We start from the raw sequence: 16,039 nt of genomic DNA, 5'->3' as shown, positions 1-16,039 counted from the left end.
GAAGAAACGAAAAGTAGACTCTGAATGTAGAAACTACCAAGAAAAGTGGACAGATCTTTTTTTGTGGAGCATGAAAATAAGCCAATATATTTGATTTGTATAGAGCTATAGAACGTAGTCTTTAACAGCATTATGAAATAAAAACAAACAACATAAGCAAATATGGCGGCATTCTTAATTTGAGCCGAGAAGAGAAGAAAAGGATTAACGAGAATATTTAGCAAGGGACAAATAAACGGCGAATGCGTAAAAAAAGGGTTAGTATTAATAAATGAGGAAATGTGTCATGAAAATAAGAATTCAGTTGAAGCCGCAAACTTTTTTCGCATGACAATTAGAAATTTCAATTCAAAACTAAGAGATAAATAAATAAAGTAAATTATGGCTTTTATATAGCGCTACTTTCATACTTATAGCATGGTCAGAGCTCTATGGTCCGGTCTCTAGGTATCTAGGAGAAGGTTTTCCGTGCTGCCTTTAGGCGCTCAGTAAACACAACTCTGCTCGGGTGTCGAACCTCGAGCCCCCATCATAGGTAGCCAAGCCAAACCAAGTTCAAGCGTGCTTAGCCTCTCGACCACGCTTCCCAGATAGAGCAGTAGAGTTCGAAAAGATTTCTATTGCCGCCGACATATCAGATACCTCTCAACTTTTGGTACTTATTCGCAGTACGAAAAGCAATTTTAAAATTACAGAAGAGATAGCTGCTATGAGAAGCGTACATGGGGCCACCAGAAAGACCTGTTCAAAGAAGTTTCAGACATCATGGAGGATGTTTCTACATTTTTGGAGAAATTAGTGGGAGTGACTACTGATACCGCCAGGAGTCAATAGAAAAATTGTCAAGTCAAAAGAAACCTCTGCAGCGAGGTGTTGAATCTGAACCATGTGATGATGTGTTTAACACTGTAAATTTTACAGCATTTCAAGCATTAAACCACAAAACATCTAAGAATCTTCTGACAGAACTAAGAGTCCGAATATGAAGAGGTTTTATTTTACAGCTAAGTGCGTTGATTGAGCAGAAGAAAGGTTCTAAAACCTTTGATGAAACATGAAACGGACATTTTTATGACGGAGAAATAAAAGCAATTACCTCAACTTAACGACCCCTCATGAAACGCAGAAGTTACAATGCACGAATAAACGATTCATTGGGAAAGACTAGTTTATTCTTTAAGAAGTTGTCATCAAAGCGTGGATCATCTTGGCTATGTTTTATCACGCTCACATCTGCAATATTTTAAGTTTCAATATCACTGCCTGGTATGGCAATCTGAGCATTAAAAATATAGATAAACTTTATAGAATCCTAAATGCTGCTGGTAAAATCATTGGCAAAAAAAATAAACCCCATTTAGGCAGTTGTTTGAGACAAACATCTATAAAAAAGCTAACAAGATCCTCGAAATAAAGAATCACCCTTTGTGTCAGGATTTTGTGATTTTACCATCACAAAAGAGATACAAGACACCGATGGCAAAGAAAAACAGACACAAACACTCTTTTGTTCCCCTAGCAATCAAATCATTAAATAAGAACACTCTAATATAAACCTTGTCACATGTAAATTATGAATGCGTCTGGTGTGAATGTACACTTTGGTTTCTTATAGTTATGTTTTTTGTCTGGTGTAATGCACAAATTGTAAGACAAATTTCCATACGGATAATAAAGATTATTATTATTATTATTATCTTATAGACCCTAAGTATATTTTTTTTATACGGATAAAGTTTCTAATTCAGTAAGGACATGTAGACTTGTTTTTTGAAAGGTGGAATAAGTAAACTACCTCTTTCAGACCCTGGGATCTTTATGGCAGATAATGTGAGGTCATTAGTATATATGGCCGACGGCTAACGAAGGTGTCATATATGTGACCAGCGCAACTACCAACCACCTTTACTTTTTCCAATTGACGTCAGATACACACATCAGACCCTGGGATCTTTATGGCAGATAATGTGAGATCATTAGTATATATGGCCGACGGCTAACGAAGGTGTCATATATGTGACCAGCGCAACTACCAACCACCTTTACTTTTTCCAATTGACGTCAGATACACACATCAGACCCTGGGATCTTTATGGCAGATAATGTGAGGTCATTAGTATATATGGCCGACGGCTAACGAAGGTGTCATATATGTGACCAGCGCAACTACCAACCACCTTTACTTTTTCCAATTGACGTCAGATACACACATCAGAGTTGGTTGGTTTTAAAAACTACTAAAATTCAAAATCCAAGTTTGGTTGGACTCTGGTGTTTTAACCAAAATTCAAAATCCCCGCCTCGAATCTAACCTAAGACCCCTCGCTTACCACTTAGTGCAACTGTCATATCTATAGCTTGTGCCTAGAGCTTGCTCAGAGCGCTATGGTCCAATTTCATTTGTGGACCAGCACGGGAAGGGGGTATCTGGGAGAAGGTTTTCCATACTGCCTTAAGGTGCTCAGTAAACACCTCTACTCGAGTTGGGTGTCGTGCTCCCTTGATAGGTAGCCAAGTTAAGCCCAAGCTATACCCTTCATTTTCAACAACTTGAAATTTATGTAAACCAATGCGTTTTTTTTTTTTAAATGACGTTCTATTGTTCTACGAAATGAAATGAAAATATTTTTTTTTACTTGAAGTAGATTTTATTTGTTTTAACTAAAACGTTTAGTCCATTTTAAGAAATATTTTATCTGACAGTTTCCATTTGTGGTTAGAAGACTCAACAGAATCTTGTATAACATTAGAATTAGATAGTTCGGCAAGTCCTAACATTGAGAATAACAATACAAAATAAATAAAGTTAAATTTAAATGTTGCAAATTTGATAATATTTGGCTTTTTGTTTCCTTTCAGTACTTGCAGACGATTCCCTCACTCCCTTGTAGTTCCCGAGACCTCTAGACAATTATGGTAATTTAGCTTTTGTTTTAAAAAAATAATGAAATTTAACAGCGCAACATATTAATATTTATTGGTTGAATTTTTTTTCTACAAAATACTTTGTCAAGTTGTCCCCACCGCTATTGATTGAAGGGAGCGATTTCTTGTTTTCTTTCTTTTTTTTTAAACAGTAGATCTACACATTGTAGCATTTGAAAGTTGTTATCAATGCTCAATTAAAAGAAATTCAAAGACTCAACAAATAGTGTTCCAATTCTGATTGATATATATATATATATATTTCATTAAAAAAAATAACGGAGTACACAATACAAAGTATGAGTTCAAAGAAGGAATAGAAAGTCAGACGTTGTGTCCGTATAAAAAATACATATCAGCATCATTCTAGATTACAGCATTAGATGGTATACACATTAATATTTATGAACATCAACACCTAAATCAAGCTTATCAATTAATCGGAATATTTTGGAAACTTAAAGTTTCTGTAGAAAATATAGAGCGTAATATTTTTTTTAAACAACCGTTAAATAATTAGACCTATGATTTTCAGTAAACTACCGTTAAATAATTAGACCTGTTTTTTGTTAAAGATATTGTCTGTTTTAAGCTGGTACTAATAAATATTAGTTTCAGTTGGATAGCCCAGCTTGTTGCCATTGTACTGGATTGTTCAAAGTTTTGATTTAAGCTCACATTTCTTAGAATTGTCTTCACTGCCGCTATAGTAGAGTGAAGTGTCTCTGAATGGACTTTCGAACATAGAACTGCCAGAAGGAGTTCTCAGGTTAGGATTCGTGATGTTGTTGTTGCTGCTGTCGCTGAAGGTGTCCTCAGCCTGGAATTTATCTTCTGCACTGTCTACAATGCCCGCCACATCTGCGATAATGAAAACATATTCATTCCAAGCGCTGTGGTTTGGAGCGCTTTCTGCTCGAATATGAAAATCTAAATTGAGCTCCTGTAAATATAGAAATACAAGTTTATATAGAAATTTGGCCTTTAAATTAAACAAGCAGTGCCAATAGGCTACAATATTCTTTGGCTTAAAAATTAAATAGCTACTGAATACATGCATACAGTTATCCACACAAAAAAGGCAATGGTATATTGATAGTATTTCATAAAATTCATATAAGGGGCTGTAACTGGCTATGACTCGACTTATCAATATATGGCCAACTTAAACTTACAATTATTTGCTTGTTTTTATTTTACTTTTTTTTTTTACAAAGCTTATATCAACTCACTCTGTCTGTCTGTCTTTCTGTGTGTCGGACTGTCTGACCAAAAGTCTTACACATTATTTCTCCGACACCCAAACTCGGATCAAGCTGAAATTTGGCACAATTATGTCCTTTACCTGACAACACAAGAACCAATAAAAAGAATCATACATTTAAAAATGAACTATTGGTGACAATTTACTTTGTTGAGAAGAAATAGTGCTTGACTGAAGTGGTGGTATAAGCTGAATTAGTCCCCTTTATAGATTGTTGTATAAAGCTTATTACAATTTTAATTACTTGACAGATCCAAACTAATTGATACACTTTATAGAAGCTTAGTTTTTTTTTTAAAGATTTTTTTTTGTATTTTGATCGTATTTTAGTTGAAAAACAAGGACGAAAAGTAATAGATCTTTATTATGCAAACGTCCACAACATCGTATTAAAAATTAAACATTTAATTCACATCTAAGGGATATAATTGCATTTTAGAGTTGTTATTCTTTGAAGTCCTGCGAAATGTGAATCAGTTCCCGTTGGTAATTTAAGTTTTGGTTGTACTTTATAAAATTTTATTAAGCATCATACACTATGTCATTTGTTACTTTGATTTTCTCCTTGAGGTGCCTACCTTCAGCACTGGAAACCACGTACGCACTTCATGCCTGAAGCCTTCAAATTCTACAAAGTCTGTAAGAGATCGAGCCATCCTTAGCGTCTTTAGGTGGATGGATTTTTTTGTTTGCAGTGTGCACAGAATTCCTAGAAACTGTGCCTGGACATCCATGTGAAGGTCGAGGTACGTCAACTGGGGCGTTTTCCTCAACAGTTGCAAAATGGACTCTTCGATTTCTTCGCAGACGTCGTTGTCACTCCTGGAAATGAATAAAAAAAGTGAAATGAGCCCGTTTGCTTCCAGATTTAAAAAAAATCCCAGAGTATAATTAATATGAGTTACTTTAAAATAAAAAAAACTTTGAGAAAAATGAATAAAATCAAATTGTGTTACTAAATTGCGTAAATAACATAGAATCAATTAGTGTTAATTTTAAAAGATAGTTGACTTAGTGATCTACATAAAACATCACATTTACCAGAGACGAAATCCTGACAAGGTTTTCCCGTAACAGTCTCCAATGTGCTGCAACATGAGGATGATGTCTTGGACATTGTCGTTACCAAGAGCCGCGATGCCTACAATGTCCAGCCTATGCAATGGAATCTCGGGTAAGAGGATGGCATCTGTTACTTCTCTGGAAAGTGCGTTGGCTAAATATTAAACCATATTCTATGACTATTTGTAATGTAGTTCTAGCGTTTTGTGATAGATTTTTTAAAAATTATTTCAGCTTCTGCTAGTGAATTTTAAAAACAAGCTACTAAATTACATCGTGAAAATGATTGTTTTTAGAATTAAATGAAGATTTAATAGATTTATTTGCAAAATTTATTTTAAAAACATTTTAAACTAAATGATATATAAATATGGAGCAAAATAAAACAGTTTTTTTTAACTATCTTTAATAACTAAATCTATTTTGTCAATTTTTTTTTCGCTAAACAAGTTTAAAGATGAAAATTATTGCTGTTGTTTTTTCATCAAAGTTTCATTAGGTGTAGTTGTATCAATTATTCAGTCATGTAATTAAATTTGTAATAGATATAGACTTCTAATAATAAATCTGTGCGATTAGGAATATTTTTATCAATCGTTTTTGTTTAGGAGCGCAATTTCATGCTTTTAGCTTTTTCAATACGCTATGATCCTATCCCTTGTCTGGACCTGTTGGAGAGAGGTAGGAGGGAGAAAGAAGGGGGTATCTGGGTTATCGCTTTTTTGAACGTATTTATTTAAAAAAAAGGGAGCCACCTGAATTCGATCTCGAGAGCTAAGGCCTCCTCCGCTCCCTCAAAGCAATATAGTAACCGCTGTGCTAAGAACCTACTTAGGAAAATAGGTTTCATGGTTATTAATAGTTATTTTTTCCTTACAAACAATAAAGGGGATGAATAGAACTTCATTAGTCAAGGAAAATGTATTTCCCTTGTTCGAGATACAAAACAGAATAATTGGTTATTATTTTTATTGATTCTTGCTTGGCATGTAAAAGAAATATTTGAGCAAAATTTCAGCTTGATCCAAGATTGGTATGGTAGAAATAATGTGTTCAAACTTTTTTACCAGACAGAATGAAAGATAGACAGAGTGCGTTGATATAAGCTGTGTTAAAATAGGGCTATTTTTTATTATAAAATTTAAAAATTATTCAAAGAAAATTAAACGAATAGTCTCAAATATTATGAAAACAATATATTTGTTTAAAAAAAACGCTTATTTAAAGTTTGAAAATGTGATTCGATTTTAATTTTATCTGGCTAGAAGGGATTCAACTTCGTTATTTGGTCAGTAGGATAATTCTAAATATGATCCAGAAATATAAATGATATTTAAAGTGCAAATATTTTGTTTCCTATTCTTAAAATGGTACACTATATGTCAGAGTACTACATTATCAACGTTTCCAAAATATACCGTATACTTCTTATATTCTGTAAGATGAGGTACACTCTGACGTCAGACTGCGTAGCGACTTGAGCCCAGGCATGTCGGGATACTATTGGAACTGGAATATTTGTCAGCCAGGAGACAACGTTTAGCTGCACGGACTTTTTCTGTTAGGAAGAGAGAAACAGATATACACATTAGTATGTCTGTCTTTCCGTCCATCCTTCTGTATTTCTATTCCTCTATTCGTCAATCTAATTGCCTAACTATAGCGCTATCTAAATGTCTAAAACAAAGCCTTTAGGTCTAAATGTTGAACAACAAAAATCCATTAATATCCCAACTTACTTTTCCTGTTTGCGCCAACCATTGTAGCAAACTATCAGTTAAATATTCATAGTTGATGGTCAAATCATTCAGATTTGGAAACTTCATAATGCCCTGAGTGAACCTCTCCGGCATGGAAGGCACGTTCAGGACGATGTCGTCCCCGAAGAAGTCCTCTAGGCCCAGACGGAGAAGAGTATTCCCTGATGCCGTAGCAATGGCGTCTAGCACTCCCATACCCGTCTTAAAGTCTAGCATGGCCTGCCTCATCTGGAATCCAACCAATCGACGCTGTGTCTTCAGAAGTCGAACAATTTTGGCTACTACAGTGTCACAGGTAGCTCTTCCTAGATAAAGTATACATTTTCACGTAATCGAAATATTAATATGATTTGTAATTGTAACGCTAAGAAGCTAACATTGCATTGTTTATTTGGGTTTTCTATAAATTAAATAAAGTTATACGGCTGGTTTAAAACTGGTTTTAAGTTTATTATATGTACACAAACATGTGAAAGTCAGATAGTTGTTCTTTTAATTTTCTCATAATAAGCTCATCGGATGGATTGCATTCTCAACAGTTCTGTTTGATGCCACATCGTCAGCATCGTTCCAATCAGCGCCAACGACTCTCTTATTTGCTGAGGTCAAGGTTATATCCTGGTTCTTCCTTCTCTCATTTAGTTTTTTGGTTCTAGAGGAAGGTTAGAATGTAGACATCACTTTAGCACAAAACTAAATGATATTGAACGGTAAAGTTAGGCCTATTTGCTTACTGTTTGCACTTCCAACACCATATATTTAAATTTTTTAATGGACACTGGCATCTTGATTGATTGGGATCAATTTTATTTTATCTGAAGATGTTTTATAGATCTAATAAGCTACAAAATATATTCCAGGCATTGTAATTACAAGTGTATTTCCTAGTGATCCTATGCAATGCGTTGAGTTTATTTTGGGAAAATGAGGTTATTCTTAGGCCTTTATATTGAATAAACTCTGGGGCAAAATGTGATCAAGGGCGGACTGGCTATATGAGCACTAGAGCAAATACCAATAGGCCGGTGGGACCGTCACCAGATGGACCGCTTTGAATGACAATAAGGCTTGTACAAGATTTCATAATGTTTTCTTTTAAAATTGGCCACAGAACGCGGTGATTGGCTCTGACCTTACCTTTGATAATCTGTGGCATTTTACGTCTCGAGAGACTATCTTTTCCCTTTGCAACTTCTTGTGTGACTAAAGAGGCCAATCCTTGATACACAGCTGCGATCGCAGGTTGGGCATATGTAATCACCAGGCGCCGTTGCATTTTCACCCTTCTTTTTGCTTCTGTTGTGTATGACATCTACAATCCATGACCCTTCTTTTATGCTCTCTCTCCATGTGGATCTATCCAGTGCCACCTCTTCTTAGCTGCTGTGTAAATTTTGAAGAGCTTCATGTCGCGTTTGCATACATCCGTATAACGTAAATGTGGGCGACCAGCGGCTCTCCTACCTTCTATTAGATCGCCATACAGAATGTCCCGTGGAAGTCGACCTACTGGCATTCTACGAACGTGGCCAAGCCAGCAAAGGCGTCTGCTGCTGATAACAGAGCGGATGTCCTGGCACCCTGCTCTTCGTAGCACTTCCTCATTGGTTATCTTATCTTGCCACCTTATTTTATAGAGCCGCCTTAGGCATCGGAGGTGGAAGACATTCAGCTTTTTTTCCTGCCATGAGTAGGTTGACCATGTTTCACTTCCGCACAGCAAGTTGCTCAACACACAGGTCCGGTAGACTAGATGGCTGCCTGGTCGTGCGGTTTGCACGCTGGACTGTCGTTCAGATTTATCGATGGTCCCGGGTTCAAACCCTGCCCGCTCCCATCCCCCGTCGTCCTGCGGGAGGTTTGGACTAGGAAGTAATTATCTTCAACTCTGAAGGAACATCCGAAACATGTAAAGCATTTTACATTTTACAAACTAGGGCTTTAGTACTGTTGGTCAGCAATATGTTGTCCCAGACTCTTTTCTGCAACCGTGACATGGTGGCCTTTGCCTTGGCTATCCTGGCTCCATCATATCCAACAACACTCTACCTTTGATAATACATCTTACAAAGAGAGTAGAGTGAAACACCTGGTAACCTTATAATACAATGCATTACAAGTTAAAGAAGTTACTTTTACACAAGCATGCGTGTGTTCCGTTTTCGATGCATTATTTAAATGTGGACATTACGAGAACTGGTACACAATATGTGGAACTTTTTTTTGGTCCCACTAAATGTGATCTATGCCAAAGGACATCCTCGCCCAATACGCCCACGACTGCAACAACCCAACATTTCTTTACAGTGCCGAGCTTCAGATTATGAGAATAACGAAACTAACCTGTGGATGCTGACCACCAATAAGCTGCCCCATTGATGTCCAGGTTAAGCAAGCTCGCGTGGTGGAGAGCACGAAGGAATTTGTCTCTGTAGCGATCAAAGTTCCCAAAGCACATGATCGTGGCATGCCTTAAGTGGTTGACCCTAGTGCTGAGCCAGCTGAGGCCTCGCGGCGCCTCATTGTTGGAGTAGAGGTAGAAGACGTAGCTCCTCCACAAGGAAGGATTTTTAGTGGCTTCATACCAGGACCTGCACACAAGCGCCATCCTTGAACGATCTTTTCCTTGAAGAAACCTAAACGCAAATAATTAGTAAATAAAAAAAAACTGAACTGAGCAGTTTAGTTGCATTAATACAAGAGTGTTCTTAAAACTACTTACAGACAAACAAAAAGAATGCATCACTGTAAAAAGAAAAAAAGCAAACTCAAACTCGTCAGGGCTCGCAGAGACCTTCTTACTGGGAACAGTACCAGATGAAAGCAAGAGATGCAGACAGAGAAAGCGATGGGAAGACAACATCAAATAATGAACGGTCTTTCACTGAAAGAGACTCTTCTAGTCAAAGCATAGGAAAGAGAGGAATGGAGCAATACGATTGACAGATCATGTGTCCCCAACGGTCCAGCAGGTGAAAGGTGAAGACCTTTTAAAAATAAACTTTCCAGCCTATCAGTGTTTTTCATTCTAAAAATGTAAAGACACACGCACACACACACTGTATACAGTGAGACACACACACACATATTAGGAATTTATTTCTTAACATTTATAACTTTGACAACACACGTAAATTCTCCTATTCAACGTATCTTGAAGCTAAACAATTACATTTACTTATAAGTTAATATTACATATATATTTAAGTACGTAGTCCTATTCGCAGCGGCCCCCGAAAGGGGAAAAGACGCTATTAGATTTGTTTGGCCTGTCTGTCCGTCTGTCCGTCCGTCCGTCCCGTTTAGATCTCGTAAACTAGAAAAGATAGGGAAAAACCGACATCATAATATTTTAGACCATTTAAAGTTCTGATGCAACGGCTACTTTTTTCTTTTCTGAAAGCAAAAAAATCTAATTTTTTGAAATCACTTATGCTAGCAGTTTTTACAGAAAATTACACCACTTTTACAACTATTCACTATTAATAGTAACAAACATGGGAGGCTCCTTAGTAGGGGTGATAGCAGTCTACCATATTTTAAACACATTTATGCAAACGGTTTTAGATTTTTGTCATTTTTTTTTACATTTGTATTGCTAAGTTAAGTAAGTTCTGTTAAACTAACTACTATATTTAAAAAAAAATGTTTAATTTTTTTTAAGAGAAAAAATCTATTTAGTATGCATAGAAGTCGGAATAATTTTAAACAACAATTAATAAGAAGTTTCTCATATTATCGCTCATGGGCGTAGCCAGGAACCAGTAATTGATTTTTTGCTTTGATTTTGTTTATTTTGGGTGACAGTTTAATACTATACCATCACTTGCCGCAGCGCAGCCAAGGGGTTTTGAGTTTAAAACCCCCTATCCAGGGGGTTTTGAGTTTAAAACCCCTATCAGGGGGTTTTGAGTTTAAAACCCCAGCTAGGGGGGTTTGAGTTTAAAACCCCCTACCAGTGGGTTTGAGTTAAAAAAAACCCTACCAGGGTTTTTAGCAGTTAAATCCCTCTCTTCTAAAAACAAAACAAACAAAAAACCAAACGACTATCCCCAAATTCCAAGAGCAGGTTAAGGAAGATTTTGATTTTATAACCCCTTATTCATTTTTTAAAAAAAGCAAATAACACACTCAAAATTCTATGAGGGTTTTAAGTTTAACCCCCCACCCCTTCTTCAGTAGGGTTTGAAGCTAAAAAATACCTCTTCAATAAAAAAAAAAAGCAAATTACGCACTCCAAATGTTATGAGCGTGGGTAAATCAGTTTTGAGTTTAAACCCCCATTCAGCGGGGTTTGAAGCTAAAAATGCTTCTTCAATATGAAAATAAAAAGTACATTATGCACTTAAAATGTTATGAGCGTTTAAACCCTTTTCAGCGGGGTTTGAAGGTAAAAAATACCTCTTTAATATTAAAAACAAAGCAAATTATACACTCAAAATTCTATGAGTGTAGTTAAAGCGTTTTGAGTTTAAACTTCCTCCAATGGAGCTTGAAGCTAAAAAAAATAGCTCTTCAATATAAAACAAAAGCAATAGGGTTTGTTGCTGAACATAAAAATTATATATGTGTCAGACGCGAATAGCCCAATTTTCAGTGAAAGAAATTACAAAAAGTAATTTCTCTATAGAAGAAGTTACGAGGGTATATAAAATACAACCACAGACCTATATATACTACAATAAATATAGGTTTTTGATTGCTAGTTACGATTTATTTAGGTAGGTGCTGTTTTACTATTACATACCAAGTATTAGAGTTTAGAAAAACCCAGGTTTGTTTCTTGAGCGACGCTATTTGCTAACACCTCATATCATCTCTCCATTAGTATATTTAGATCTATAACCTAATTCTAGTCTAGATCTATATATAAAAATCGAATAGATCTAGTAATAGTATAGATTCTATCTTGAGACTAGATTGCCGAGTCTAGCCTATGCTATGCCTATAGTCAGTTTTTATAAGAAAAAAGTCTAGATATTAATAAAGACTAAAGTTTTCTAATTATTAGATTATTAGAATTAATTAGATATAGACATAGACATAAGACATAGATCTAATAATACTGTAATACGTTTACTATACTCTATACTTAATCTACTAAACTAGAGATCTATCTATAGATCTATCTATAATATAGTCAATCTAGATCTATACAATATTCATTATAATACTTCTACTTATAATGACTTATTTAATAAGTTAGTACTTAGACTTAGATCGATTTTAGTTTATTAATAGATTTACTTTTCAATGCCTAGACCTAATAATAAAATTGCAAATGATGTCTATAATGACTTATTTTTTTTTTTATAATAATAGGCCTGTTAAATCTAGGTCTAGACTCTACTTAAATCTAGTCTTAAATAATGACTGTCTAAGACTCTAGATGATTGAGAAGTTCACATAGAGGTGTTTTTAGTAATACGGCATGTCGGCTGAAAGTATATAAAGTTATTTTTATTTTGTAAAAATAAAAAAGAGGCTCCTGTACTCAGTGATAGATTGCCTAACTTTCAATTAATAATAAATTAACAATTAACGTTGAATTACAAGAAAAGTAATCATTTTTCCCGACATTGAAAAAAGGTGCCGGTACCCCGTACCGGTGCGTACCGTCACAAAAATATATGTATATCTCAATCTTCTTTTATTTAATTTTTTTGCGGGGTTATCGCTACTCAATACATTGATACCGGATCGATTTAAATAGGGCCTAAGTATACAAGCAGGATTTCGAGCATTGGATAAATTTATTTTTTAAGTACAAAGTTTTATGGAAGAGGCAATATATTAGTTGTTTGAAGATTGTAACTTCTTAAATTCAGGCTAAAAATATCGAAGCCTACATTTTTACTCTCATTTCAAAATAGTCAGAAGAGATGGACTGACTCATAGTGTAGCTTGTAGCTCTGCAAAAACACAAACTCAGACTTTCAAAACTATTAAAAGAAAAACTTAGTGATTATTTTTACTGTATAATTCTATTATTCTTCCTTTTTAGAATTAGGATATAAACAAAAATTTGCCATATGACTTTATCTAACAGAAAAAAAAATTAAACTTACATCTATTTATGCGGTTATTTATAGTTACCTAGTAATATAAAATATATTGAACTAACACGTACATTCATCATAATGCAGCCATGCGATTTTTCGTTTATAAACATAGCATTATTTAGGACCAATATTTTACAAAGGCTGCTTGGAGAAATCAGGTATACCCATTAGGAGAAAAACGACCCCTTTACTCAAGAAAAATTTAAGAAACTAGAACAGACACAAAATAAACAGTGACATTCATAACAAAATAATATTCAAATTGATTAGAAAAACACCTTTTTAAGTAATCATTTAAAGTTTAAAATCACTACAATTTTTTTTCAACAATTACTTTGTGTATTAAATTGTGTATCGGAAAATGCCGGGTACATGAAATAAGCTAGTCCTAAAAAAACAACACAGATCTTGGGTAAAATACTCATAAAATAAATAAATAAAAAAAGCGACTTCCGGCCCAATACTTTTTAATCAAAGAAACGAAACGGACTAGTCCAACAAACCCTATTTACGCACTCAAAATGCTATAAGAGTTGCCTAAAGGGTTTTTGAGTTTAAACCCCATTTCAGCTGGGTTTGATGCTAAAATAAATACCTCTTTAATATAAAAAAAAGCAAATTACACACTAAAATTATTTGAGCGTAGCCAAGCAAATTGGGGATTTTGAGTTTAAACCCATTTCCTACAGATGGCTTTTCTTAAAAGTTTAAAACCCCTCCAGATGGTTTTTGAGTTTAAAATCCCACTACAGAGAGTTTTGAGGTGGAAAACCTCTATCTTCAATATTATTGTAAAGCAAACTAAAGTTACCGAATTCTATGACCGTAGCTAAAAGGGGTTTTGAATTAAAAAAAAAAACAACTAACTCCAGAGATTTTTTAGTTTAACAGAGAGGTTACACATTTCTACCAGTGGCGGGGCTCCATTAATAAAGTGCATTGAATAGTCGTCTTCCGAAATTGAAAAACACTAAATGTGGCTTAACAAAGATGACTAAGACAGATTTTAAGAGTTAGTTATAGAGATCGGGTCTAAATCAAGGAAATCCTATGCCGAATTGGGAGTCGACACCTTAGTAAGGTTGTGACAAAGCGTCGCATGAGGTTTGCGGGACATGTTTTCCCACAAAATGAATTACGCATACTAAGGGTTGCGATGGCATCCTAGTACAACTTGGCACCAGTAAGAATAGCATTTTAGGTTTTTGAAATAAAACTTTTTAATAGCAGGAAAATTTACTTTAGATACCTCAGAATATTCATTTTGTTGGCTTTCAATACCAGAAATAGTGCTTGGCGGCGGGGCTTCGCCCCGCGCTGGGGGAGCTCCAAGCGCTTCCCCAGACCCCATTATTGGCAGTGGCGGGGTATCAACAATTTTTCCAATAACTTCAGGAAGAAATATTCTAGGGCATAATAAACGTCTACGCCCATGTTATCACGTGAACTGCAACGTTGACCCATGGCGATACAACACTGAGCTAAAGGAATTTTTTTTTACGGAAATGTTTTTTTCTTAAGGAATAAGAGATTGTTCCTTTACAAAACAATTAGAGCAATTAGGTATTCATTATAAGACATTAGTTAGGCCAGGTTCACATCTAACTTCACATTCACTTTCACCTATCCTTTGGTCTGTGGACCGCTGGGGCACCACACAAGATTCGTCAACCTTTTTTTTTTTCATTCTTCTCTCAGGTTACTTTTCTTGGCGTGGTGAACTAAGACAAGCACCAACGATGAAAGAGATCTTAGATCAATCCCAGCAGACAAAGGCCTCGCTTGCACCAGATTTGACAAAATATGTAGGTTACATATGGGTCTGTGTCTTCCGGTGAAATGTGTTTATTTGTTTGACTTGTTTTTGATGTTCCTTCCTACATCCTAGTCCAAACCTCCCGATGGACGACGAGTGATGACAGCAGACAGAGTATGAACCAGAGACAATCGAGACGACCAAACGACAGTTCAGAGCGCATACCACACGACCAGGCAGCCAGCCTCGATCTGAGCCTTAATCTTTGAAGACAGTGCCTTATTTGTAACCTATGAATGTCAGTGTCTTTCTATTAAAGGTAGAGACTTTGGAATACACTAGATACCTTCAGAGATGTTGCTATTTAACCTTATGAGAATCGCTCATAAACCTGAAAGTGTTTTAATATGATTCTGGAGCACATGAAATTGAAAAAAGTATTTAAAAAAACAGTTAAAAATATTTCATAACATGTTAACCGTTTAATATTAACAACTTTTGAAGCGGGTTTCTTTTCTTCCCGTAGAAGTGGATCTTATTACCATTCTCTTAAACATTCCTGCTGTGCTCAATTTAGACATCGAATCTAGATCCAGGTGCATAACTAGTCTAAATAAGATTCAAACTATAAACTGGTTTAATTCTAGTAGACTTGTTAAAATTAATCTCAAATCAGTCACAATCAGTGTTAGATCTAGCTTATTGTAGATCTACCTACCTACAAATATTTACTAGCACATTGTAAGGTAAGCATTCCCAAGGCTTCTGTTCGGCTTGTTTCATTAACCTTTTTTCTTCCTCTTCATCACTGTCGTCTACAACAATGAGCCGGGTCTCTAGAGACGCTTTCAGAGCTTCAGCAAAGGTTTTGGCCATTTCACGCTTGATCATGGTGTTAGCCAGAACCCTTTGATACAGAAGCACTTTTTAGCACCAATAAAATTATTCTTTTGAGGAGAAATCCGGTGAGGAAAACTTAATGTGTGTTAAGTTCATTACTTATATTGGGCGCATAGGCCGGGACGTTCTGAGTTTGAGTTTTGAATTTAGGCACATCGGCACAATTTAGGCCATGTCGTGCCCGTAATCCTTTAAGGATCACTCTCCCTTTATATAACAAGGGCTAAATTCTATACAGTTAAATCATTAAAAACAAGGTCTATTCACAGTTAAAATAGTAAAGGTAGTAAAAATTTAATAATTTGGTAAA

General features: G+C 35.4%; 1 protein-coding gene across 1 annotated transcript; it reads right to left on the bottom strand.

Moving 5' to 3' along the window:
• Positions 1 to 3,149: 3,149 nt before the first annotated feature.
• On the bottom strand, positions 3,150 to 15,735 carry LOC106051974 (F-box only protein 39-like). The gene is made up of 7 exons (XM_056028007.1): positions 15,548 to 15,735; positions 9,355 to 9,647; positions 6,991 to 7,316; positions 6,670 to 6,809; positions 5,231 to 5,389; positions 4,768 to 5,011; positions 3,150 to 3,868 (listed from the first exon to the last, which is right to left on the bottom strand). Exons 1-7 carry the CDS (start codon positions 15,718 to 15,720, stop codon positions 3,581 to 3,583), a joined length of 1,623 nt encoding a protein of 540 aa, XP_055883982.1. The 5' UTR covers positions 15,721 to 15,735; the 3' UTR covers positions 3,150 to 3,580.
• Positions 15,736 to 16,039: the final 304 nt, after the last annotated feature.

This window comes from Biomphalaria glabrata, chromosome 4 (genome assembly GCF_947242115.1).
Source record: "Biomphalaria glabrata chromosome 4, xgBioGlab47.1, whole genome shotgun sequence".
NCBI lineage: Eukaryota > Metazoa > Mollusca > Gastropoda > Planorbidae > Biomphalaria > Biomphalaria glabrata.
The sequence above is the reverse complement of the archived record's forward strand: the minus strand, read 5'-3'. Positions and strand labels throughout refer to the sequence as shown.

Excerpts from the sequence above, each read along its gene's own strand:
- LOC106051974 (XM_056028007.1), bottom strand. The coding sequence starts at position 15,720 with ATGATCAAGCGTGAAATGGCCAAAACCTTTGCTGAAGCTCTGAAAGCG. Across the intron at positions 9,648-15,547 it reads GTGCTAGTAAATATTTGTAG|GTTTCTTCAAGGAAAAGATC; the intron begins GTAGGTAGATCT and ends ATTTGCGTTTAG. Across the intron at positions 7,317-9,354 it reads TTGGTGGTCAGCATCCACAG|GAAGAGCTACCTGTGACACT; the intron begins GTTAGTTTCGTT and ends TACTTTATCTAG.